The sequence below is a fragment of the Pezoporus occidentalis genome, unplaced genomic scaffold (genome assembly GCF_034315485.1).
Source record: "Pezoporus occidentalis ecotype Australia unplaced genomic scaffold, CSIRO_AGI_Poc_V1 ctg151, whole genome shotgun sequence".
Classification (NCBI taxonomy): Eukaryota; Metazoa; Chordata; class Aves; order Psittaciformes; family Psittacidae; genus Pezoporus; species Pezoporus occidentalis.
Genome location: NW_026913328.1, coordinates 966,163 through 993,376, shown reverse-complemented (window position 1 = coordinate 993,376; position 27,214 = coordinate 966,163). Strand labels below are relative to the sequence as shown.

The 27,214-nt window shown below is 40.1% G+C and overlaps 1 protein-coding gene across 1 annotated transcript; it reads right to left on the bottom strand.

Moving 5' to 3' along the window:
* Window positions 1-625: 625 nt before the first annotated feature.
* LOC134159819 (vitellogenin-2-like) lies at window positions 626-23,658 on the bottom strand. The gene is made up of 35 exons (XM_062611203.1): window positions 23,574-23,658; window positions 23,443-23,463; window positions 23,184-23,335; window positions 21,222-21,473; window positions 20,525-20,686; window positions 20,291-20,439; window positions 19,653-19,800; window positions 19,373-19,530; window positions 19,117-19,282; window positions 18,110-18,235; window positions 17,666-17,884; window positions 16,520-16,737; window positions 16,263-16,360; window positions 15,848-15,972; window positions 15,642-15,743; window positions 14,859-14,978; window positions 14,583-14,772; window positions 12,957-13,050; window positions 12,661-12,846; window positions 11,977-12,121; window positions 11,630-11,852; window positions 11,364-11,539; window positions 10,194-10,973; window positions 9,651-9,701; window positions 8,666-8,755; window positions 7,521-7,733; window positions 7,284-7,426; window positions 6,740-6,878; window positions 6,067-6,202; window positions 5,465-5,651; window positions 5,057-5,148; window positions 4,343-4,440; window positions 3,439-3,598; window positions 1,805-1,966; window positions 626-960 (listed from the first exon to the last, which is right to left on the bottom strand). The coding sequence occupies exons 1-35, from the start codon at window positions 23,641-23,643 to the stop codon at window positions 842-844; spliced, it is 5,670 nt and encodes a 1,889-aa protein (XP_062467187.1). The 5' UTR covers window positions 23,644-23,658; the 3' UTR covers window positions 626-841.
* Between the last annotated feature and the right edge of the window lie 3,556 nt (window positions 23,659-27,214).

Sequence of the window (27,214 nt, the reverse complement as noted above, 5' to 3'; positions counted from 1 at the left end):
CTCACAGCAGATGAGCATGTCCCTCACCAGTACCCAGAGATCCCTGCAGCAGGTGTGCAGGAGGCTGATGGTGGCCACAGCGATGGCTTGTGCTGGGCACAGGGGCTGGGGCATCTCACCCAAAACACAAAGGTCTGGCTCTGCTTCGGACCCTTTGGCAGGTGGCATATTTGGGTAGCTCCACCATGTCCTATCCAAAGTCCCCTAATTTGTACTAGCTTCTGCATGTGGTGCATCAGAAGCATAATATGTTCTTGAGTCTCAGAGCAGCCTTGTTCAGTGGCATGACATTCAGGCTTAGTTTCCGATCTTGATCCCACTGGCAGCACTGGCACACATGTAGTTATTGCAGACTACCACAGCTGTGTGGGTGCTGCACCACACAGAAGTGAGCAGTTGCTTCTCTGAGTGCACAGGATCCCAGCACCAGGGAGGCAAGCACTGGGAGACACAAGCAGCAAACTGCTATGACAGCTACCCAACCCATATCTGTGATGGGGCCTGACATGGACACGTGCCTGGTGCACAGAAGACAGTCACAGACTCAAGAAGTCTATGAAATTGGGGATGAAAAGAAGCAACACAGACCTCTGCTTCCATAACCAGCAAAATAAGGAAGTCTTCATCATTTTTCCATGCATGGATTTATTACCAAATCAGATATTTATAGGAAATCATAACAGTTTCTACAATAATAAAGTTTAATACTTTAAATTACTTGGGAAGATTCCACACAACACTTAATATAGTATCTCTGTTATTCCTTAGGATGAGTTTTCTTACACCACACAATAAAAATACTAAAGTGTTTCTGTTTTTTCCTGTGTTGCAATGTACAGCTTCACGCACTGCAGTCTTCGTTCTCACAAGAACATGCTATGTGTGCATCAACAGTGTCCTGAATATCCTCTGACTTCTGGTCGAACTTCATCTGTTTGTCTGTCAGACTGGTAGCAGAATCTGATGGGCAACAAGAAATGCAAATAAACAGTCTACCTCAGAAGTCATTTTGCAAGGTACAGTATTTACCATACACTAGTCATTAATTACAGCAGGCTTGGCTTCTCCTGGCTGGTTCACATATTTGCCTAAGAAGTCACACAGAGATGTTCCAGGAAACCTGCTTAATTAATAAGCCAGTTCTACCTTTAAAACTACTACTTCCGCGTAGAATTTTATTAATAATACGTTTAGGGAAGGATATTATGAACTTAAAGGAAGCCTGGGACACAGACAGGAACCTATCATCTATATAAACTGTATCTACCTTATCTAATATCTTATAATCTACCACATACCTATAAAAAGGACATCCTCCTATATTGCTGCACCTGTATGCAGGAATCTTGTCCACACCTGCCCTTCTACTGCCTAAATCAGTTCAGTGAAATAGGATCACACCTGAAGTGTGATATATAAAAATATACAAGGCGACAATCCCTGTTTCAGGGTGCTGCACATGATCAGATGTGGCTGAATCCTCACGGGCTGTAACACACAGCTGTGCTGTTACCCTGACCCTACCTTGGTAGCTCAAAGCACCATGAAGGAGAGTTCAGTTTGGATTTTAAATTTTGGTATAATGAAAACCACAGTAAAATTACAACAAAAAAAAAATCTCTCTCACTAAAGGAAGGTTTACATATTAGTGAAACAGGAAAAGGTCTTCAATCAATATTGCAGAAAGTCTCTAGCTGTGAATGTATTAGATTATTCATACATTTACAGTGGAATAACTAAGTCAAGGCACAATCTATTAAGTATTTTGTGCAGCTCCTATTCAGTAAGATTTCTGTTGATTTACCTGCTGGGAGACAGTGGAAACCAACAGTGACAGAAGTAGTCTTGGTGGCAGAGCATCCTTTCATACAGCGCAGCACAGGCTCTGTAGAATAGCACTTGGACTCTACACCCGCAAGCTGAACGGTCTTCTCAAGCTTCACAAATGAGCGCCTCAGTTTGCAGACTGCAACACAATCATTGGTGATAGTTTATGAGCTTACATTCAAAATCTTCAGATCTCCCCAGAAGGACCCATCTGCCAACGCCGGCGATTTCCAAACAACTTGCCTCTCTGAAAACTGTATTTTGATCAGAAGTGAAGCAGCATAGCTGACTTTGGAAAATGTTTATTATAAAATACATTGGACTTTGTTCCTACACGCTAACCTAGAAATAAACCAGTTGCATTTGAAATTAACTTTTTGTAGCTCCCTATCGAATTAGCTGATTTAAAAAGCCACATAAACTTAATTTCAAATGCAACTGGTTTATTTCTAGATTAGCATGTAGAAACAAAGTAATTTACTTTATAAGAAACGTATTTCAAAGTAAACTGGCTTACTGAATAGCTGCAAAAGAATTTGAAAATGTTGAATACTCAGCAGTGGAAATAAAGGGGGGGATTTCTGCCCAAATAGAAGTAATCACTAAAGAATTATGCTATTACCACTGTCATTCAGACACAGAATTGCTGCTGAGAGAGATCAAAAGTCATTGCTCCCAGCCAGTAATATTGACCACATTTTGGATTCTCAAGACAAGCAGTTACATGTGTGTGAGAAACTAAATGGACCACAATTTATTCCTGATCATAAGCTTTAGTCTCTAAAATTCCATCCATTTCCGCCATATGTTAAAAGGAAACACAATATGTGGTCACTACCAATCATGGCATTGTTATTGTGTACTTGCATGTGGACTCTATAGCCATCTATAGCAAGTTTGATGCCCAGTATAAGTGACAAAGACATAGAAGGATAAGAGTTAATGCACAGCTAAACATATAGAAGCCATCTCCAGGGGTCAAGGAAGTCCTTCCGACCAGGACAAATCTTCTTCACAAAGGGAACGTGCTGGTTCTCCTTGCAGCACTGTGGAATGCTGTTGCATCAGAACCTCAGCTGACAGCAGCAGCACACCATAAGATCCTAATCTACTGAAACACTTAAAAGACAGCTTTTTTTATTTCAGCAATGTAATTAATTCCCTGGAACTGTTCATGCACTTGAATGCTTTGCTTGACGGGTTGCACTAGTCCAAAAATCAGATGGTCAGACATGGTAATCATTACTAATCTCCACCTGATTTTTTGATGAGTCAAATGCTGGAAATTGATGTCTGGGAAATGTTATGTCTAAATCAAAGCATTCCATGTGAGTTTATCCTCTTATATTTCTTTTCCTGATCATCTAAAATACTTCAAAACTGAAACAAAGATGTCAACGGACTGGTGTATTTTGCCTCATTTATTTAACTTGAGACTTCTTACTTCCTTCTAAACTGGCAAGTAATTTTAATACTTAATATATTAGTTAATAATGAATTCTTATAATTTTTTTTATTTCCAAAATGTTTACAGATTTAATATTTTATAAACAGATTCTATATTTTCTAAACAACTGCAATAATATATTAAATTTATTAGAGGTTGCATACCTCCTGTGCATGGCTTTTCCTCCAAAATCCAAGAATGTGCAAAGCTCACTGCATCTTTAGCTAGATATCCATTGGGCATCCGATATTCTTCTTCACACTCTGCATCATATTTTCCACATATCCCACATGTTTTCCCTGCCATCCATAAAGCAACTTGAATCTGTGAGAAAAATAGTGAGAACCATTTCAAGTTAGAAAAAAAGTGACACCTATGGAGCAGATTTTTGCTATCAGGTCTCTTCCAGTATAAGCGATTACACGAACATTTAAAATCTCTTTGGTAAGAATTCAAAACATCTGTCTGTCAGATGGCAAAGCCCTGTGGTGCTGCAGTGTCTTTAACTGCTCCAGCCTTTAAAACCTACTGTGCCAGTCTGGTATGTTAAGTTATTAATAATCTAGACTATTAATAGGCTGAAGCTTTTGCTTGGTAGATGTTTTCATAGTACAGACGATAGATATAGTCTGGTTTACTGATTTCTTACATTCCATTTTCACATTATTTTTAGTGCAGCCTTTAAAGCATTCATTCATCTCTAAGAAGGGCTTCATTTTTGCTGATCTGAAGATCTAAACAGCTGTAAGAAGAGTGGGCAGGAACTGAAACTCATCTTTATTGCAAATGCAGTGCCGACTCAGTGTGCGTGCACTCACAAGCCCATTTCCCAACATACACCTGTACTGCAAGAATAAGGTATTTTTGTTGGTGAAAGATTCTTACTTCTGCTCAGAAATAAAGAGCAGGACTGTGCAGACCTGTAGTGTCATCTTCCCTTTGGGTCTTTTTTTGGGCCCTGCCCGTATTTGGCTTTGCCACTGTATACTCTTGCACTCATACATACAGATTTAAGGGAATCTATGGAAATTTCTCAACACACAAGCTTATGAATAGGTAGAAAGATACCTTGAATGTGTATCCATCAAAGTACAATTTGTCAATGCCATAGGCTGGGGCAACAAGTACAAGCCATTGATTTTCACTGTAGATCCACAGAGGAGCACCTGGAAGAAAATAATATTAAACAAAGCAAAACCAAATCCAGAACAGACCCAACTTAACTTCTTTAAGAAAAAAAGAAAGCAACTGTCATGTTTCTAAAATGTTATTTTCCTTGAAATTCCTCAATTTTTTCTATTCAAGAAATGAAACATACAGCAAAACAATGTAGAAAAGTGTAAAAAACACTTATAAAGATTAGGTGTTTGTAAATGGTGGAAAACAATTTTAGTGATCAGGGGTTTATTCATTTTTCTTTGGATTAGTAATATATCTATTTCTAGAAATTATTAGATCTGCCTATATTATCTGTACAGTTGTACAAGGCCCTGAGTATATTATATAGGAGTAAGAAAATATGAAGAACACCATGACTGTCACTGGAGCCATTTCTACCACAATTATAACTTCCCTAGGACATAAGAAATAGGACAGAGCTCAGCACTGGCAGTTGCTAACACAATCAGTAAGATGTAGCCCAGTTCGAATACTACAGCTCTACAGGAAATACCTGCACTGTATATAGTCACTGACTGCATAGCACAAGATGAAACAAGGTCCTCCTGTACCTTTTTTTCCTAGAACATGTGAAAATGAAACAACAGGTGCTGCTTCACTTACCAGCAGATGCATATGAAACATTCGTCGTGGGGCTTTCAACCCCATCTACCAGCAGTTTCACCTGTCCTCTCACAGGGCGCATGTCAATTTCACTGTTAACAAGAAGAGTGTTCATACCCTGTTTGTATGACATTTACATGCATACAGTGACAAAGATATTTTCCTGCCCACTGAGTATCACTGGTCACAGTATAACCTCATTTCAACTACTTAAATTACATCAGGGGTATTCCTGTTACATAAGATGCAGGATAACATCATCAGCATCACATGGAAAGTAAATAAGGGAAATGCTGAAATCCCATAGGCTGCTAACCATAACAGTGAAGCTCAGATGTAAGCTCCTCTGATATTAAGTATGGACAACGTAGTCCCTCATGCTCCCAGCATCTGGCAGGAGTTACTTACTGATTGCCAAGCTTGATGTTGATTGCTTTCAAGTCCACAGCTTCTTCAACATTCCTCATCATCACCAGGAACTTAAGGTCAGAGCTGCAGTCCTGAGCCAAGATGTGGTAGCAGTTTGCTGGCATTGTGTAGTTAAACTGAACTTCGTTAAAGGTTGTTATCTTGTTGTGGGAAACTGAGCAGCGAGCTGGTTAAATAAAATGCCAGTGAGTATTTGCTTTTCCATGAAAAGAAAGTCATTAAATGGAATATTTTTAGTGCTATATTATTTTAGCTTTATATTTTTTTTCCACTCTGTGATATTTTTGCATGGATTACAGGGGCTTTTGGCTACTAAGCACCCATAAATTCTAAAAAAGGCATGGAAAATATACTCCTTTGTCAGAAAATAATTCCAGAAAGTTTATTGTACCTTGATCCCTGAAATGTTTATGATTTCTGTACTGTATGCATAATATTCTCTCCCAGTAGAACCATCCTCACATTATTATATCACATGTTTTAATTAACTGGAGACAAATAATCCCAGAAAAATTCAGAAGATGCTCATTTAATTCAGGAGACAGAGGATGTCATGCTTCTGAAACCAGTTAGACCCTGACCTTTCAAATTCTCAAGCACTGCAGAGGGGGCTTCAGCAAAGAAGTCCCATATGGGAGGCTGCAGCTCTGAAGCTGGTATCCTCGGACCTACAGGGAGTGGCAGGGGAAGCCTCATGGCTTTTTCATAGAGGATCATCTGAAAAAGAATTCAAAAACACACTCAAAAATTGTACCAGGTATTCACAATTCATATTCAGCAAACAGCTGAGATGAACTTTTTCTCCTACTTGGAATTTTATTTCAATTTCTTCTACTTTGGCTCACAAAGACTTTATGTAAACACAAGTCATCTGACCATGAGTTCTTTTGCTTCTGCTTACAGTTTTCTCTCATAGTGTGGGTTGTCAGTCAGATATTATTAGGGAAAGAATTATTCAGAGGTGACACTTCAGAGGTGGTTAGGTGAACACTTACGGAGCTATTACAGATGGAAACGTGTCATTATAAGTACCCACAACACTCTCCCTTTCCATGAACAAAATCATTCTATAAATATTCTTGGATGTAATATAAAAAGGTTGAAAATAACCAAAAGTTGTTTTAATCATTTGCACCCAACCTGATGCTTACTTAATTTTTCATTCTTAGAATTGACCCACTGTAATAAAAATGCAACAGCCTCACTTTTCTAATAGGAAAAAATAGGAAAGTGATAATAATATTTTGCAATTACATCAGGAAGCTTGACAACAACATCACACGTCCTTGGAGAAGTTAGAGCCACGATCACCCTGGCTTGTCGAGAAGGATTCTTGTCTGCTTTTTCAGAGAAGCCCAACATAAATGCAGCCCCAGGAACAAACTTGTAAAACCTTCAAAAATTCAAATCAGAAAGATCTGGTGAAATAGAGAAGCAAAAACCAGCACACATCCCAAACAGATTGCTTCACATCTGTAAGTAGCACAGGGAGTCTTCAGGGTAACTGATGAGGTCCCCATGATGACTCTCTGCTTTACTTATCAAGTCTTCAGTGACAGGAAGGATCTGTTCCTCAGTTTTCAGCAATTATGCCCAGTATAAAGATTAGTGTACATTACGGTAGCATGGCTATGATCTCCCAACTCAGCTTTTATGTCCAAGTGCAGTATTCAGACAGATCAAAGAATAAAATAATAATCAGTACTTTAACCACTCAGTTTAATCCTCATGAGTGGATGCTGATTTTTCCCAGCTGACCGATACAACAGATGAGTGTCATTAAAGACTAAAACCTCACCATTCTGCTATGGATCTGACCCTTGAAGGAACTTTAGGCCACTCCACTTTCACTTGTGCAGCTGGGTGGGCAGCAAACCGCCCAGTTACCAGCTCAGTTGAAATCTTGTAGTCCTGGCAATTCCGGCCCCATTTCAGATAAGCCTATAATGGAGAGAGAAACAGTCCATTTCTAAATGCATGGAACATGGTTTTCCTATGATGCATACAGCTGTATGTAACTATTTTTGAGCCTTACCACTGCCTTGTGAGCATTGAGGACTGAAGCATCAGCACAGAGTTTCCACTTGCTTGAATCTGTGAGGTTTGACACAAATACTTGCATCCGGGGCCTGACGGAGTCAATATCAGCATATACCACAAGCTGGAGGCCTCCTATCTTTTCACCATTACGAATGCCATGAAGAAAAACAGCTAATACTGGTGTTTTAACATCTCCCAAAAACTTAGGCTAAGAAGGGAGAGAAAGTATGCAAAGAATAGAATTATAAAAGGGTTAACATTTTAGATGCAAGATCTAGATGGAAAATGAAAAATAAGCAACTGAATTGCAAATATGCACCAGCATATGTGCCACACACAAATACATGCCTATAACATGTATGTCTTTAATGTGCATGGCTCATTCTATATGGGCTAAAATTTTTGCCATTTCCCAAGCTACAGTTCATGCTGTGGAAATATTCATATTATTAGGTTACAGTAATGACTATGGTTTGGGCTTCATATATTCACCTGCTTTTTGCCTGCCTGCCTGGTCTGTTGGCTTTCACCTCCCACTTCAGCTGTGAGTTCAGTGGGGCAGGCAGTACCCTGGCACAAAATATAATCCTCCAGGACGTTGTCTTCATCAAGAACCTCCCCCCTTGAGAGCAGGGCCTTAAGCATGTTGTGACCTGTAATTCCTTCACTCTATTGTTAGACTTCACTTTGCCCAGTAAGGAAGCCTGCATGCATCAGGCTGTGTGGTGGTGAGGAGCCAAAGTGCTACATGTCGCTTCTGGAGCATGCCTTCCACTGAGGCTCTTTTTAGCCTCGGCCTCCACCACCATCCTTGCACTGGCACTGCAGCACCTCAACTTCCCTCCTTGTTGCAGAGGTCACAGGATCAGTCTCTGCAGCTTCTGTTGGCTAGCAGTACCATGAGGGAAGGATTGTAGTGCAAGTAAGAAGGATCCTCACCTCACTGCTGAGGAAAGTGCATATGGGAACTAAGATGCGTGTCTCACTCTTAACTGATAGGTGAGACTTGAGAGGTAGGTGAGACTTGAGAGGTTGTTATGTCTCTCTTCCCATTATCCTAGCTGTACAATTACTGCAAGCACAAGGCCACTCTGCCATTCTTCCAAGCTGACAAAATCCCCTAGAAATGATGCAACTAACCCGGGAAGCAGCTCGAGATGAGGCATGAATGGATCTGGTAGAGGCATACGTGCTGCTAAGTCGGTCAGCTGGGAGTTTCGTTTTTGGGAACTGCAAGAAGAAAACACGTCATGCTGTAGAGGGTAACTTAAAAGCATGCTTGTACAAATTGCACAAGGCAGTGCTGCAGAATACTCTCTGTCCTGGCACTTGGTGTTGGTAAACTTGCATTCGAACTCTGAACAGCTCAATGACTTGCAGTATGCTTTGTCCTGCTTAGTACATGTGATCTAACTCTGAAAAATCTTCTTTACCCAAATATATCTCACCCCTCAGAAGAGACATATAAGAAAGTGTCTAGATAAGAATTCCCTGTGTCAAAAAATGATGACCAGAGGGAGTCAAATTGAACCAGCCTCTGGATTCAACATGAAAGATGAGAACTTTTTGCTTATGGAAGGGCCTGATCAACTGGAAGACACACTGAATGGACCAACTGAATGGACACACAGCTGAACTTCCTACTTTTTAAGAAACACTAATATCAAGCATACAGCTCCTGGCTGGCCCACACCCTAGGAAGAAACTTCTGCTATACTAAAGTACCCTAAAATACGGTATCCTCCCGTGTTTGTCAACACCACTATCCTGGTGTGAATCGACAGTGATTCCAGCCCAAGAAACAAAGTGATCAAAGCCAGTCAAATGACCCAAGCTCTGATGGTAGAACCTTTGCTCCTCTAAAGTGTGCATCCCCAGTCCCTTGTACTGCTTTGATAGAACTTTGCATCTAGTTTGCAGAGCCATAAATTGCATCATGTGGAGAACATAAAGGAGAACACAGCTCTTTGTCTTTATGCAGCTTAGAAGAGCCACCATGGTTGATTTGGTGTTCTAAATGTTATCAGTACTGTAATTTTCCTCAAAAAAGACAAGTTGCCTTTAAGCTTTCCATTTGACTCACAACAAATTCCATACTTAATTTACTGAGGAAAGAAAATCTCACCTCTTGTCTATGCGCTGATTTAAAGCGGTACAGATAAATATCATCATCTTCCTTTGAAAATAAAAAAAAAACCACACAAAAAAAAAACCACAAGAAGATGAAAAGTCTCAGAAGAAAAGAAATGCTGTAATTACATTGAAATCTAAGCACTGGGAATTAAGTAAGGATTTTACTAATTATCATTCATATGTAGCTCTGTATGCTTAGTCACAAGCACATAATGCACGACATGAAGTAGTTTATATAAAACATGTTCCTGCTGCAAAATTAAGACAGAAACCTGCAATATATACTCACAGAAAGCAATAAATTAGCAAAAAAATGGTTCCATGCCTATAGCAAAAGTTTCACATATTTGAGGTGTTCTGAACTAGACATCTGAGCAAGTGATTGCAGGTGTGCTTGCAGAATTAATATTGAAATTTTATGTTGCTAAAATTTACTGTGTCAATTCATAATTTCAGGATTTATGCAAAGCCAACTGCCATCAGGAATATGATTCACAAACATTAGCAGCATCAGTCAATTTACTGGCAAAGTTACCCATATTTTGGAATATCTGCTGCTGCTGCCACCTTCCAGATGTCCTGAATGATGCCTATGGCTATGGTGACTTGATGACTTGCTGCTGCTGCTACTGCTGCTGCTGCTACTGCTGTGGCTACTGCTGCTGCTGTCATTCAGATACCTTGAGTGATGCCCGTGGCTATGGTGACTCGATGACTTGCTGCTGCTGCCACTGCTCCTACTACTACTACTACTACTACTACTACTGCTCCTCCTCCTCCTACTGCTGCTGCTCCTACTACTACTGCTGCTGCTACTGCTGCTACTACTACTGCTGCTGCTACTGCTCCTACTACTACTACTGCTGCTGCTACTGCTCCTACTACTACTACTGCTGCTGCTACTGCTCCTACTACTACTCTTCCTGTTGCTGCTCCTGCTGCTGCTGCTTTTGCTACTACTGCTCCTGCTGCTGCTGCTTTTGCTACTACTGCTCTTGCTGCTGCTGCTACTGCTCTTGCTGCTGCTGCTACTGCTCTTGCTGCTGCTGCTACTGCTCTTGCTGCTGCTGCTCTTGCTACTACTCTTACTGCTTGTGTCTTTGTTTCTTGCTTGCTTTACTTCATCATTCTCATCTTCATCCACAGCCTTTTTACGATCAGGAGAAGCAGCAGATGATGAGGAAGAGGAGACAGTTGAGGAGGCAGAAGATGAACTGGAGGGATTTTTTGCCTTGGGGTCTATCTCAAGCTCTGTTAGCATAGTGTTTCCTTTCTTAGAAGGTTGCTTCTTCTGATGTCGTGTTTTATTTGCAGCCTGCAAAAACAGTTCAAATTAAAATGCAAGAGATGTGATACATCTGGTTCGGTATTTACAAAGTAGGACTTCTCTGAGCGTCAGACAAGCTGCTCACATCAGCCTTTCAAGGAATAACTTCCCTGCTTCACTCACTGCAGAAGCTGCAGAACTCCCTTATATCCACTCTGCCCAGCTGAAATCTAGCTCAGCACAGAGGATCAGCCCAAGCTGGATGCCCTCCGTAGCATCAGTCCCTCCAGATGTGGCTTTGGCTTACAGGCCTGGCACTGGCACCTTTCAAACTAACCCCATCCTTGCTTTCACACATCAGCTTTCCACATGGAACTTCAAATTCTTGGCTTCATCTATGGGAAAATACTCCCTTTTCCCATGCTCAAAGCCTCTTACCTTGAACACCTTTTCAATGCCTAGAATCTTTTTCAGCTTCGCTTTAATGTCCTCATATGGAGATGATTCATCCTCTTCCTCAGAATCCGAGTTTACCTCATGAATTATTTTGGAAGCTGCTCTGGATCCTGCCTGAATCTCCAGCTGAATTTTGTCGATATCAGCATCTGTTCGAACTACACACCAATTGCACACATTAGAATGTTGTACTGCTTCAAACAGCACTGACAAACCTAAGATGACAAGGCTTGTGCTCAGTATTGTACCTGGCAGCAAGACTATTTTAGCTTCGTGTTCTCCAATTAATCTGTGCAAATATGTGTTTTTTAGGAAGCTGGCATCTCGTGACCTTCTGGAAAAGCAGAGCTGACAACCAAGGCGATACAGTTTGATGCAAATATCTTGTTTATGAATTTTTCTTCCTATGCCATGGCGAAGATCCTCTTGAGAGCTATAGGCATGTTTCCTTGGCATGCTGTCAGCTTCTTGCTGCATTGGAGATGAGTATGTGAATACCATTGGGAGCATACCATAGGCAAGAGTAAAACTGCACATATGTGCATCATGGAGAGGGTAAATATTACCATATAAGCAAAAAAAATCAATAGGTTACCATTGTGAAACCTTCTCTGGAAGCTCTCTCTGCTGGTTTGAAAGGTTCTTCCACAATATCTGATGAAGCATCTTCTGGAAGAATTGAGGTCCTCTTTTCAACACCTAGTTCTCCTATATTTCTTGATACAGCAAAAGCTTTATGTCTGTTGAGATATGTGCAAAAAATGCTGAATTACTCTGACCCCTTGTCTTTAGATTACATGAAATACATCCTTGTCAGTATCATGTGACAGCACAGAGATATGATGTCTGAACATAGAGATTTTATATGCAACTATAAACAGAAATATTAAAGACGTAAGAGTTCATGACAAATATCAGTTTCTTGTATCACAGGAAATTTTTCAAAATCAGGATGAATTTAAACAAATTTCCAAAATATGAAAGGCATTCATTTAAAAACAAAAATTTAACCCCCCTTGAAAGTCAATAAAATAATAATAATAAAAAATTAAACCCACACAATAACAGGCAAATTAAAATAAAAATTAAATTTCTAAATAATTTAGGTAGCTTTTGACTTTTAACTCCTCTATTTCTCTTCCTTGCTCTTTATCCCAAAAGTTCTGCTACGCACTGAAAAGTCACTCTGCCTATCTAGAAACCTCTGTAAGACATCAGCAAATTGCAAACTTGGTAAGGTTTCAGCAACAGAAATTATTCTGAAATAAGACTACCATACCTTCCAGCCACTATCTCAGTTTCCTCATGGCATGGATTTGTTTCAATCTTGATGTTCTTCTGTTTCACATCTATCTTGGCATCAAACTTGATTGGCAGTCTTGCCAGGACCTTGCCTTGAATTTCAACAGCATGTTGAAAGTATTCCGTGTTGACACCCATTGTTGCGACTGTATGTACATACAAGCTGAAACAGAGTGAAGCAGTCAGGTGTTAAGAAAGATGCTCCTTTTCAACACGTGGTTGTGCCTTTTCATAGAACTCCATCAAGTGTAAAGCCTTAAAAACCTGCCATACCTTGGGCTTATGTCTGCTCGAATCTGCACGGTGGATTCAAGCAACTGGGAAGGTCTAAAGTCTCCAGTTACAGGGGGGGTTATCTTTCCATCAACTGCAAATGACAGGACAACATTTGAACATGGTAAAAGGTTATGATGCAACTGAAAGTGGAAATAAAAATATAGGAAGAAAGAAAGAGCTGACCCAAATTGAAAGTTTGTTAATCAGTATAACATTAAAATTCCAGAAATGCAAGGAGCCAGAAGACAGAGTGAATGGTGAGCAAACCCTGCTCTCCAATCTTTACTCATATCAAGTGTGAATATCTTTCTTGTACTGCAGACACAAAACTGGATATTGAAATCCAGATGCAGCCTCAGATGTGCTAAATAGAGGGAAAGAGTAATTTTCATGCTAGCTCTGCTCTCACTGTTGCAGCCAATAGTGCAGTTGGCCTTCATCACCACAAGAGCACACTGCTGATTCATTATACTAGCTTGTCCTCCAGGCCTCTCCAGCCCTTTTCTGCAAAGCTGCTTTGTCTGGGTGATGCCCAGCCTATGCACTTGCATGGGTTACTTCATCCCAGGTGAAGAACTTTGCATTGCCTTTGCTGAATTTCATCACACATTTGTCAGGCCATCCCCTCCAGCCTGTCAGGGACCCCTAGGATGACAGCCTGACCCCCCAGTGCAGTGACTGCTCCCACCAATTCACTGTCATCATTGACACAGATTTGTTGAGGGAGCCTACTTTTCCAAAGTTCAGATTGCTAGATGAGACAATGAACAAATGCTGAGAAGCTTGTCATGAGTAACTCACAATGAGCCACCAATTAGACTTTCACCTGTTGACTACTGTTGGAGGATCAGCAATCCAGACAGCCTTACTTTGTAACCCATCCGTTCAATCCATACCTTCCCAGCTTGGCTACAAGGATGTTATTTAAACAAAAATAGATAAATAAAAATATCCACAAAACAAGAGGCGGGTATTCAAAGTTGTTATTAAAACAAACTAATAAACCACACACTAAGAGCAGTGAAGAGTGGGCATATACAAGACTTCTGTGTAAAGAGACTCCTCATGTGGTGTCAGCAGAAACAAGGGTCAGTTTTGCCTAAACTAAAAGTCTGCTGCACAACACAGTACGATCACTGAATTAACTTCTTGATAAGTATTTGTACTTGCATATTTACTGTTTTAAAACAGAGCTCTCTGCCTCTTTTCACAAGCCTTCTTCTCTTCATGCCTTCTCTAACATTACTGGTAGTTCCCCTTTGATTGTCTTCTATTTTTTCCTCCGATTAAATCACCATTGAATCCTGCTTAGCCTGTGTGTGCATCTCTTGGGAGCCACCCCCTTCTGCCCATGTTTATCTCAGCTCTCCATGTTTATCTCTGCCCTTGAACACTATGATCTTTCTCTCTGGTTTCTTAGATTTCCACCTCAACTTCTCTGTCTCCAATCCATCCAAAGATGAGTCAGAAATCAGGTGTGTCCAGCCTCTCTTCAAGCATCTTCACTACTTCCTCTCCACTACAAAAATTAGTTCTTTTTCTAACTTCCTGGTTTTCCACTTCTTTCTCCAGCCCACCTTGGCCTGTCCCTCTCAGCCTCCTGATCCTGTACTTCCCACTCACCGCTGGCTGCCGCTCGTGCCAGAGCACTCGTGTATGACCCGTACTCCAGCGGCAGGCCAGTGCAGGTAGGAACGACGTAGCGCAGCTCTCCAAGCCACACCGGCTGCGTCCATTGTCCTGCAATGCCATTGCGGATTTGGCTGGCAACTTTCTTTATCGTCGTGCTCCTGTCAGCTGGTTCTAGCACAGCCTGCAGTAAAACGGAGATCCAAGAGGTTGAGATATAAAAGTACAATGCTGTCAGATCTTGCAAAGAGAAGTAGGGGTCCCTGGTACCTTCACAATCTGATGCAGGACTTCCTTATTGATGCTGACATAGGCCAGCTCTTGGCCAAATAGTTTCAAGTAGGCTGATATCAATGGGGTTTCTGTCGGCAGCTCTTTCCATCCCAGCAGCTAGGGAGCAGATAAAGAAATAAGCAAAGTTCCTCAATGCAACACTTTACAAATGGTAATTCAGCAAGGTGATCAAAGCCATCACTGACCAAGCTGCAATCTTCCATTGCTGCTGGTGTTTCTTTGCTGTTTCGTAGGTAGCACAGTGTCACTAATTCAGACTTCCCCTCTCATCATGGTGCCCATGAGTATCCTCATGTGTTTAGTATTCTGATTCAGTAACATTTACACAGAAGGCCTGAAGGCCTGGGCCACTAGTACCACCAAACCCAGTTTGAAAGCACAGCAACAAATCACCTTTTCTCCGAAGACAAAGGTATGTTCTTGTAAACTAAGTGAGGTAGATGAAGGGAAGGATGGGGAAACCTGCCAGCCATGAAACACACGTGATGCCTGCCTCCCCTGTCTCCTCCCAATGCTCATTGTGCAGCCGTACATGAAGCTGGGGAGAGGCTGGGCCAGAGCGAGAATTTGCAGAAGCTGTTGCAAACATCATGGGAGTGATGTCTCCAGCAGTTCCACTGCAGATCTTGCTTTCACAGAAGTACTTGAGTTGACTGCTAGGCAGGTATTTACCTTCTGAGACAGGGCCTAACTAATATGAGAAACCTCACTAAATACCCCTTCATATAATGCATACATTGCATTACTAAAAATACCTACAGCTTTTCCAATCTCCTTTATCTTTTTGTATGCAGGATATTCAGCAAACGGGATATTCCGTTTTGTGATAACATCTGTGAGGCCTTCCACACGGACACCAGCCTACCAAAACAACACAAGAAATAGCAGTCTGAAACTTACAGAGATGAAACTGTGGTCAATTTTAATTTCAATTTGCCTGATTAATAATTCAGGTAAATATTTACCTCCACCAAATCAGCCACTGACCCTGCAGAATATGCCATCAGCTTGGAAATTATTGCTGATGGGAACATTGTTCCTGGGCTGTTCATAACAAAGACATCTCCAGCAGCACCAACTTTATAGTTATCTATAGCAGAAGTAAAGAAAAGACATCTTTTTTTAATAACCATTCCGTTTATGACTCAAGATCATATTTCTGCAGCTTTTTCCATTGCCAGCGCTGATGTATCATTATGTAAATCTTTTTAGGCACAAATTAATAAATGGCTATTCATGTGTTTTCAAATATATGACTGTCACATTTAATTCAGTATCTTATTGAAATGCAGAATGACATATTTCTCCAAGGACTTAATGTCTGTTAAGAATGGGTTTCTGAAATGTAAATTTCCTGGTCAATGAAATGCTTTTACTCACCAAAGTAACCACCAATACGCACGACCTTGCTATACCGATAGCTGAGCCTGTCCAGTTTGGGGGCCAGCAGCTTAAGGGCAATATTGCAAGCTGAAGATCTAAACAAAATGGGAAAGGTAATAATATTCAAAAATAAGATGCACCCCCATCAGAATATGAACTGAATTCAGTTTGTCAGCACATGCAGTGCTCACCAACAAGAACATAACAGAATTTACTATCTGCAGATTGCCAACTTCGCTCCTGTCTCTACTTACATGTTGTACAAGTATGGCAGTCTGCTCTTCGACAAAGCCTTCATGTGGGAATACACAAAACTGGCCACTTGCAAATTGCTCTCTTTCATTGCCACATTAGCTATTGTTGTTATCAAAGGAAGGGCAGGCCTTGTCTCAAAGATAATAGCACAAGCCATCATTCGCACTTCCGGAGGAAGCGACTTGTCTGCAAGGATCTGGATGAGATGTCCCTGCACCTTCAGAGAGAAAACAGTGACTGAAATTACCAGTAATTGAGACTTTTTTTTTTTACAGACTGGATCCACACATAACCCACAAGAAATATGGGAAAGGGGGTCATTATCCCTGCAGAAAGGTTTCCTAATCTTTTTTACTGCATGGTTCCACATAATTTTACTAAGAAGAGGCCATGGAGGAACAGCCCCATGGAGAACGGCTGGCACTGAATCTGAAATAAACATCCATGTATGAATATATTAGGTCAACTCACCACAACCAAAAAAACATCAGCATAGATTTTTGCATTGTGGTCAAAGAGCAGTGAATAACTTTGGAAGAAACAACAGTAAATGGTAAGGCAGATTCATTTTTTGGAGTAGCTCCACTGATTTGGTGAGCATGCCTCACTATTTTTTAGATCACTTTTAAAAGGGGAGCTTCAGCAGCTCACCGAAGACTGAGTGGATGCTATCTGCTGTCTCACACATCTCCTATATCTAAACCATCTGAAAGGCAGAAGTCTTGCTCATGCTCAACACATGAGCAACCTCCACAGGTGGTCAGTGGGAAAGGTCTAGAAGAGGCAGAGCCATGTCAACATTTTGCCCAGGAGTTCAATAGGAAGTGTCTCTCTCCTTCTAACTATCAAGGCAGTTTAAATTAAATGTCTGACTTTTAGGTGGCTAAATTTCCACCACAGCATAGGCTATGTCCGTTATGACAGATGACTAAAGAAACACTGCTGATATCTTACTGACTAATAACTATTACAGCTTAGCAGAAAACATCAGCTTAAATATAAAACTGTACTGTGCTGGTCTTAAAAATAATACATATATATTTATTTTTTTTTAACCATGCTGAATCCATGCACATGATACCATTAAGCTCATTACCCTTACAGTATATATTCTCTAATTCACTTCCCTGGCAGATCTTACTTACTGTTTTGGAGTCTTTCCAAGCTATTTTTCTCAAAGCCATTATGGCATCAATCTGAATGTGGATGGGGATGTCAGAAGCACTTGATGCAGATATGGGAAGGAACTTCTGGATGCGCTTGATGCTGGCTGGTTCTCCCATGTTGCCAATGCATTTCAGAGCTAATTTCATTTTGTCTTCGCGGCCCCTGCTGATTGCTTCATCTGCCAGATCATGGATGGGCTATAGACAGAGCAGTTCAGTCTTCCTAACATACAGATTATCCACAGTGTTCCCCTTCCCCACTGAAAAGCCTATCACAATAAAGCCACCTGATTTAATAACATCACTCAGTGATGGCTTTTCTCAGGATTTTATCTTACAATGTGAAAACTGTTTTCAGTGAAAAAGCAAATTAATTAATTAATTGCCTTTCTATTAAGAACAACTTGACAAAAAGACACCTACCTGAAGAACTTCTTTAGGACAAGATGAGGCCTGAGAGCAGTATTTATTGACCACAGAACTGTATCCCAAGCAGGCAACTTGCTGAAGCATGGGACTTTTCTGGATTCGAGAACTGGTTACTAAATCCTATGGGGGAAAAAAAAGGAGGAAAAAAAAAATTGCTATTTAATATGGTGCTTCATATAGCTTTCAGAGCAGGAAAATCATCAGAGCTTATCTAAGGGGAGCAATTTCAATTATTGTTCATATCCAAACAAATTAAATCAGTGTGTAGACATCATATTTGCTTAGGAGTTTAATTCTCCATTATTCTCAATGTATATATAGGTTTGCAAAGCGCCATCTTGATTTTCCTCAACTAAGCCTGTCTCTGAAAATACAAAGATTATGGGTGAACATCAGTGTATAAATGGAACGTGCTTAGAAAAATGCGCAACTCCATTATATTAATGGAGATTATAATGGAGATTGATAGGTTACATTAATGATGCATTCTCACATCATATCATTTTTCCCTATTTAAGAAGAATAATATTGACTAGAGGTGGCAAAATGTTCAGAATACATGATTCATTATTGTATCAAAATAGTTGATGTTTGCACTACTACTTGCACTTCTGGTTCATAGGAATAGTTTGCAGTTAAAAGAGCTACTCTTTTTAAATGACATTACACGCAAATCACCATTTGTTTCAGAAGTAAGTGATTGAAGTGGACAAAACGTAGTCTGCAGAAGGCATGATGTGATCCCAGCAAACTAAAATGGGAGTTATTCTCTGACACTGTTATGGGAAAAAGACTTGCGTATCCATGTAGCAAAGTGAAGACACAAAACTGAACTCCCCTCTCATATGTAATGCCAAAAGAATTCCATGGCTCAACATTTGCATAAAAGTAGTGTACATGAGAGGAGTATCCAGTCTCTGATGTACTGAACAATCAAAGGCTGTTGTCAGTTTTCATTCCTTTTATAATCAGATAGTGAAGATTCACACAGGTTTACTCACTGCTGCTATTGGAACGGTGTTTTCATCAGCTTTCATTAAATGAAGAGCAAAAGAAACACTTAGAAGAGTCTGAATGTAGTTAAGGTCATCGTTACGAATTCTGGTCTTAATGAATTTGAGTGCTTCTGCAGTGCCTGTTGCAGAAACTGCACTCAGCAGCCATCGCCTGCAAGCAGGTTAAAAAAAAACACCTAAGTGTTAGCTCTTGATTCTCCAAAAATGGAAAAGGTTCTTGTAAGTTAATACAATGAAATACCTGTAGCGGGGTTTATCTGAAAATTGCTTCCAGGTGGATTCAAGAGTATCAGTGCTTGCTATCCGGCAGAGCTGGACAAGCTCCAAGAATCTGTATGGAACATCATCGTGGAAATCTTGTTGGTTATTCTGGACTATGTGTTGCAGCGTTTCTACTATCTGTTACAAAACATGAAAGAGAGAGGGCATATGTAATTAAATCCTTTAGAATTTATGATCATCACTCTTCTATTATTTTTTTTCAATTAGGAAAGCAATTTGAAGACCTAAAAATACAATACCCGTTGCTCGGGGTTCTTCATCTTGATCAGCTGCAGTGGCATTTGTGGCAGTGCTGAGAAGTCATAACGAAGGCCTCCATAGCCCTGCATGGAAATGTCTGGGGCACTCCCCCGTTCACTTCTCACTTCAAGCAAGGCAAGTTGTTGTCTGTCAAGAGACAAGTGTCACCAGAGGAATGAATTAGCTCTCTTCCTCCATCTGCCTTGGCTGTTTGTTGATTCAGCAATACTGTGACAGTATTAGTTTTACTCTTTAATAATTCTTATCACAGTAAAATATTACAGTTTGCTAATGGACAAAGCCTCTTAATTGGAACAAAATAGTTCTGTAATCAATGATCTTATTTCTACATGCAACATCTTCCTCGTAACACTATAAATTAGACCTTTTTTAGGACAGAGTAGTAAAGTTGCATTCTTACAGTATAAGCAAGCAAAAGAGTTTTTCTCCTTTTCTTCCATATACCCATAGTGCCAAGTTCACCAGGGCACAAATAAAGAACTGTTCACTGAATTTTTAGGAGTGTGGAAACCCCGAGTATGAGTACTCGCAGCTTTACAGAACTGCTGTGGAACTCAATTCTCATTTCACTTCCACTGGGGGTGAAAGGGACTGCCAGAATCCTTACTCTGCCTACCTTGCTTCCATGACAGCAACACCAGTAGGTTCACTGAATGGCGAGATCTGATAGACTTGCCGTGACACTACTTCTGTGATCAGAGTGCCGCTGTCTGACTGCTTCAGTTTGTAGGAGAAAGCTGCAGTCCCCTTTATGAGCCTTGCTTTCTGGAGGAGGACAGAGAGATCCAAATAGTGAACAGGAGCAGAATGGCCAGGCTTGTAATAAAGATTTTCTTCATGTCTCACATACCATCACGTCAACTGGACAAGGATAGATGTAAGCCATTCCAACACTCTTGGTGACTTTTTCCTGGCAATTATTTTGGTCCACGGTTTTGGTAACAGAGACTCGGTGATTCTTCCTGTCTTCCTGGATGATGTACCTTGTATGGCAAACACCTCCAATTCCAGCCTAGCAGATCAATAGATAATGAGACTTCCCAATTATGCCAGTATTTCACTGTGTGAGAAGTTTTACTGAACAAAGATTCTGAAGGAGCAGCATGAGGGTAAGGACCTACTGAAATGTCTTAATTACGTTTTGAAACCTTTAACCATTACACATATTTAATCCTATTGAACTAAACAATAAACATATGAAAAATAGTCAGGGGATAAGAGTTAAAAATGAAAAAGTAATCAATTAACTAATGTCAACAATGAGCAAGTAAAATGGATCAAGTAGCTGACTCAGGGAAGCCATATAACAGATACTTCCATAGCTAATTATTCATTTTTCTTGAAAGAATTGTATGTTAAGTCTTAAAAAGAATCCAGCCCCGATACTTTGTTCAACACATATGCACACATTTTCTTCTGCGTGAATGAAAATTATCTTTTTTTTGATGATGAACATTCGAAAGTAGATGCAAACAAACAGAAACTTCTAGGAAGAGCACCTAAAGAGAATACATTCAGTAAAGTAGTTTTAGAATGGAAAAACAAACCTCTTGCAATTCATACACATTCTGTGACTTTTTAATGGTTATCTGTATCAAGTTCAGTATTCCTCTCACTATGTTAATACACATATTGGGGCAGTCTTCCGGGCCATAAATGTTTCCAACCCGTCCACTATCGTATTCAAACTTGAAGGGCCGGCTAAAACATGAAGAAACTATCTGGGTGATTTTGGACGACTGAGTAAATGGGTCCCTTGGCCAGACGCCATTGTATTCCTGGAATTGTGGAGAGCGGATCTGGGAGGAAATAAAGAAAAGATATGTAAGTGAATAAAATTACCTTGATACTATATATGCAAATAGATTGGAAGAAATTAACATAATCACTAGTTATACACTCTTTCTTTCCAGATGTAGGCTTAGGAATTCATTCAGCAGTTTATTCTTTTGTCTCTTGCTTACACTATTATAAAACCAGTACAAACCCTGTAGGATCAGCACTGGTATTTCATCTTACAGATGCAGTTGACGTATTGCTATTACCTCATATGGACCTTTTAAACATTTTACTTGCATTAACTGTATACAGAGAAAGGCTGATTCAAAAAGTAATATAAAAATTTCAATTCAGCCTCAAAATAAGTATTTTGCTCTAGGTGAAATTCTGTATTTAAAAGATCAATGGCATTCTAAATGTAAAAAAACAAACAAAAAAAAACAACTTTCTAAAGTTCTGTTTTCCAATATTATTTCTTTTTTTTTTACTAAACTGGTTGCAATGCCTAGCCCATAATTTTGACACCTTGCTCTCATCAGTGAAAGATCTACCAGATCTACCACTCGGCTACAACCAGCAAGAGCTCTGCCACTGAACTCAGTGCCCAGAAAAGAAACTCTGATTTGTAACTAAATTAAAAAGAGAAATAAAGGATTTTTTTCTGAAACAAACATATTTATTTCAGATGGGTCAGGTCCTATCTCTACTGATGCTGTCAGAGGCATGATTGCACATGTACAGATCTCTCTCTGCATTATCCAAACACTACATGTTATTACATGCTCCTTTTTGATGCCTTTCATTTTTAAATCTTTCATCACGTATCACTTTTTATTTTTAGCTTGTATCATTTTTTAAGTCTACATTTAGTAATTTCCAGCATGACAATAACTCTGCATACCCAAGTCTGGCTTCCCACAGAGACTGGAAATGTGTGTTGAGACTAGAAGCAAATCTTAAACACAGAGGAGGCTTGAATGCTTTGAGTTAGAAACAGCGATTTTCTAGCAGAACCCCTGATTTTGGCACCTCTATTTCCCTCATAAAGTATTGAGGAACATCTGCTACAAACAAACAATTTCCACAGCGAACACTGGTGACTGGATGCTAAATCACTTGTCACTTCCAAGACTTTAGCTTGAGATCATTCCCTGACATTGAGGGTGTCACAAGGATGATCAGGGGACTGGAGCACCTCCCGTATGAAGACAGGCTGAGAGAGCTGGGGCTGTTCAGCCTGGAGAAGAGAAGGCTGCATGGAGACCTCACAGCAGCCTTCCAGTATATGAAGGGGGCCTACAGGGATGCTGGGGAGGGACTCTTCATTAGGGACTGTAGTGACAGGACAAGGGGTAATGGGTTAAAACTTAAACAGGGGAAGTTTCATTGGATATAAGGAAGAAGTTCTTTACTGTGAGGGTGGTGAGGCACTGGAATGGGTTGCCCAGGGAAGCTGTGAATGCTCCACCCCTGGCAGTGTTCAAGGCCAGGTTGGACAGAGCCTTGGATGACATGGTTTAGTGTGAGGTGTCCCTGCCCATGGCAGGGGGGTTGGAATTAGATGATCTTAAGGTCCTTTCCAACCCTAACTATTCTATGATTTTATCTACAGCACTAAGGCTCTAGTTGTATTTCCAATAGCTTTCCTAAACCACAGATTCACCAGATGCAGTTATAACTGTGATTTATAGTCTACTGTTGCATAGTACATTTGGTAGTAGACACAGTACCTTGAGGAGGTAAGTGCTCTCTGACAGCCCACTGATCTCTACTTTGCTGCTCAAGCGCACGCCAACTTTGGCTAAATCTTTTTCTGGAAGCCCATTCAACACCCAGCCTTCATAGCTGTACAAGTGGCTCTTTCTGCTACTGAATCCAGGGTCTGTGGGGAAACAAGAACAATTTTTCACAATACTTGCAAGCACGTTCCAGGAAGTAGAAATTACAACAAAGTCACCAAAAGAAGGCCATAAAAGGAAATTTACTTACCAATATCAACCTTCTGGCTACCTGCAAAAAGAGACAGAAAACAGATGAGTAACTGTTTGTCTAGATCAAATTGTTGCCATTGGCCTTAAGGAAATTTTGGGAAAAAGAGATTAAGGGATATGTAGGCTTACCTACAAAGGCGAGCGCTAGTGCAAGTATGATTCCCTTCATAGTGAAGGTGAATGGGGCTCTGCTTGTCATGGTGAGACTTTTATGGAAGAAAGCTCAGGAACACGTGGCCAGGTTCTGCTGAATTCTCAAGTTTTTTATCAGTTTATGTAAACACTTCTTGCAATCATACTTTCTCTTCAGATGGAATAATGGAAATCAAATCATACCTTGGCATCTCACTGATTTTTTCATATAAGCCCTTTGCTAGATTGTTCAAAGGTTTCTGTTTATCCCAGTAAAACAATTTTACCAGGCTGTTTACAATAAATTTATAATAAACACATTACTTAATTTCCTAGATTGTGTCACCAGCTGGCTGCTGGTATTCAGTCACAGATCAGCTTGTTTGTGCCCTGGTTATGCTGACCTGGCATCTGACCCAAACTGTTATCTCACTGATAGTGGCCCAATTAACAAAGTAGCATCAGTGTCACATGCATTAAGAATGCCCTTTCTCTTCACTCAGCATTGGTTTACAGTTAGCACTGTAGGCAGGAGACAAGGACAGCTAAACCTTTGCTAGTCTTACATATTATAATCTGACCTAACATCCTACTGAAAACCTGTATATATGGAAAATATACAGGTGTATTCAAAATAACAAACCCAGGGATCAGCATGCCCTTTCAGCTCTGGTCACACTGACCATGAATATTTTTTAAATGCACAAAGATTTCATAAGCAATCTGTAAATATTTTATCTTCTAAGGTAAATGACAGCTAAACATGAACAATGAAAAGCTGCAGAGAGCGGCAGCAGGGAAGCAGGGGGAACAGGAGTGCAGGTCAGCTAGATCTTTTACATTTGCTAAGGAGCAAAATTCAAAATGTAGCCAAGTGCCTGACATAGGCAGGCATCACTGATTTACAGTGACAGGCCAGGAACAGATTCACGTAAGCGTTCTCTTTTAGAAATGTCAGGGGCATGGAGGCAAGCGGAGATGCACAAAACACATTTGCCCTTTTTGGGTATGGTAATACACTGATAATCAAAAAAAAAAAAAAAAAAAGGAAAAGTTAGTTTTGGTGTGTCCCAGAAAAGTTACAGTCTTCCAAAGGGGGTCATCCAACCACATTTTTGGGGGGACATTATCAAGAAATACCTTCATGATTATGAATTTATTATACATCACAGGTGACAAACTTTTCTTTATTATGTTGTCAAGCTCTTCCATACAACTGTAACTTTTTTTATTGGATGTTTCATTAAAACAAGCTTACCTGTTACACATTCCATTTAGCTGTATGTCTTGTACAAGTCAAAACTTGCACAAAAAAGGAACATGGGTACTGCATCAGGCTGAAAACTGCAACAAAATGCAGACTGTGGGATTTTCATTATTTTAATTACAGTGCAACTGTGAACAAGAGAGGTCACAGATAGTGCCTGAATGCAAAAAATAAATCATCTGACAGTCTGAAGTTTTCTTTGGGCATCAGTTTTTGCATGTAACTAGATCAGCCTTTCATGTTTTGCTGTCTACTTCTCTCACAAGTCACATGGAGTGTAGAGGAAGGGATGAAAGTAGATGTCTTCAATGTCTTCACAGACAAAAACCGCAAAGTACAAAAAAAAATTACAAAAATAAAGCAGCAGCACAAGGAGCAGCTAAGCCAATTCAACATACACAGCATTGCCATTACTCTGCATATATATTTATTTTCCTTTTAAGAATTACCTCCTTAAATTGATAGATCTTGTGAATGTATTAGTTACCTTGGCCTGTATAAAGTGTACATACAATAAACCCTAAGGAAAAGCTAGGTTACGGGGGGTGGTTTTGCCATACACATGGGAATAGTTTTGTCCTCCTCTAACTGCAATTTTTTGTCCTTCTGTGGATCTGCAGAAGCTGGTGGAAGCAGTTCTTCAAGTCAGGAGGAGTGTGGCTGTTTTGGAGGAAGAAAGCATTAAGCATGGTATTTATGGTAAAAGAACTCTCTCATCATGTAGACTGAAAAAGCAGCAATGCATATTATTTTTAAAGATTCTGTGACATGAAATACAGTGGTTTAAGAGAACCACTCATCTTTCCAATGTCATGCATAGGTAGCTAACAGTAGCTGCATGCCTATCAGTCACTGGTAGTCAGTACTTCTTGTTCCTTCTGAAGTAGGCCATATGCACCTGTGTGTAGTAATGCACCTATACTACATTCTTGCAAGCAGTTAATTCCCTTTGCTCTTCCACATTCTACAAGTTAAGAAAAATGCCAGTCATTTCCACCCCAGTGAAGTGTTGCAGTGTCACCGCACTAACCAACCAGACCATCTGTAGTGTTCTTACCATTATAAGCAGTAGCTTCAGATTTAAAAAGCTTCCTCATCACTGCATAGAGAGCAATCCAAAAACTCAGGCATCATTTTCTTTCTTTATAGGGACAGGGCTATGAACAGAACCTATGCCTCAGGCTTCCAGACCAGGTCTGAGGAGGCAGCTCAGGGCTCAACTGCATGCACAGACCTAGCACTGTTGATTCTTTCATGGAGGCATTTAAACAATTTTCCACTTCTATCAGACATGATACATTAAAAAATAGCAATTAACAAACATTTTGTACTAACAATTCAATAGGCACAAAACATTAAATAGGTAAATTTAGTTCTTCAAATGCATTATTATCCTAAAACTTACTATCATGAAGAAAAACTGTCTAGTAAGAGTCCCACTAAACTGAATGCCTCTTAAGGGATCATAATCACAGCCCCAACGAGCACACGGTAATACTTCAGAGCAGTAGCAGCCCCTAGTGGCATGCTGATACCGCCTCAACTATGGATTCACATAACATGTCAACTTGAAAGTAAGAATTCTACATGTAAAGTACTGTCAATATATTAAGTTTTCCACATTACATCTTTAAATACACCTTCTGAATATGTATATTTATTCTTCCATGGGTAGAATTCAGTCAAGAGCTGTCCAGCACATTGTGGGGAAGGTGTAAGCCTAACAGTAACTACACGCTACTAAATGCTTTCAGCAGATGACATTGCTATGATCACCTATTTATTGACAAAGAACTGTAGAAGAACTAAAAGATAAGAAATATGATATTTGTATTTCCAACCTGACTACCTCTGCAGCAGAAAGCTGACCAAGAACATTATATACATCTCTGCTTCCTTAAGGGTGCTCTGCAAAAACCATACAAGTATCCTATGCAGATTGCATTGGCCACTACTTCATCTCACTCAATATGCAGAGCTAATCAGCAGAAACTGCAGTTGTCTTAGCTTCCTGGAGATCCCCCCTTTCTTCTCTTTTCTATGATACTCAATTCCTGTTTCTCTAGGTGGCCCAATCACTCCATTACATCCAATTCTGAAAATAATAGGCAGAGCAGCAGTGTGTTTTCAGTAAAGGATTCTAAGCTTCAGAGTTAATTTCCTTCCTATGAACGTAAGAAAGGCACAAGTTTCTTAGGCATCTTCCAAAAGCATCAGAGCTATGCACATGGATTCACAGGCACATGGAAAACCAACAAAGACAAGATTGATTTGTAATGGGCAAGGAAAAACTGCATGCATGGAGTCAGGTGAAGGAGACTGAAGCATCTTACCTCCACTTGGCTATTTTTATTACATTATAAACAAAACA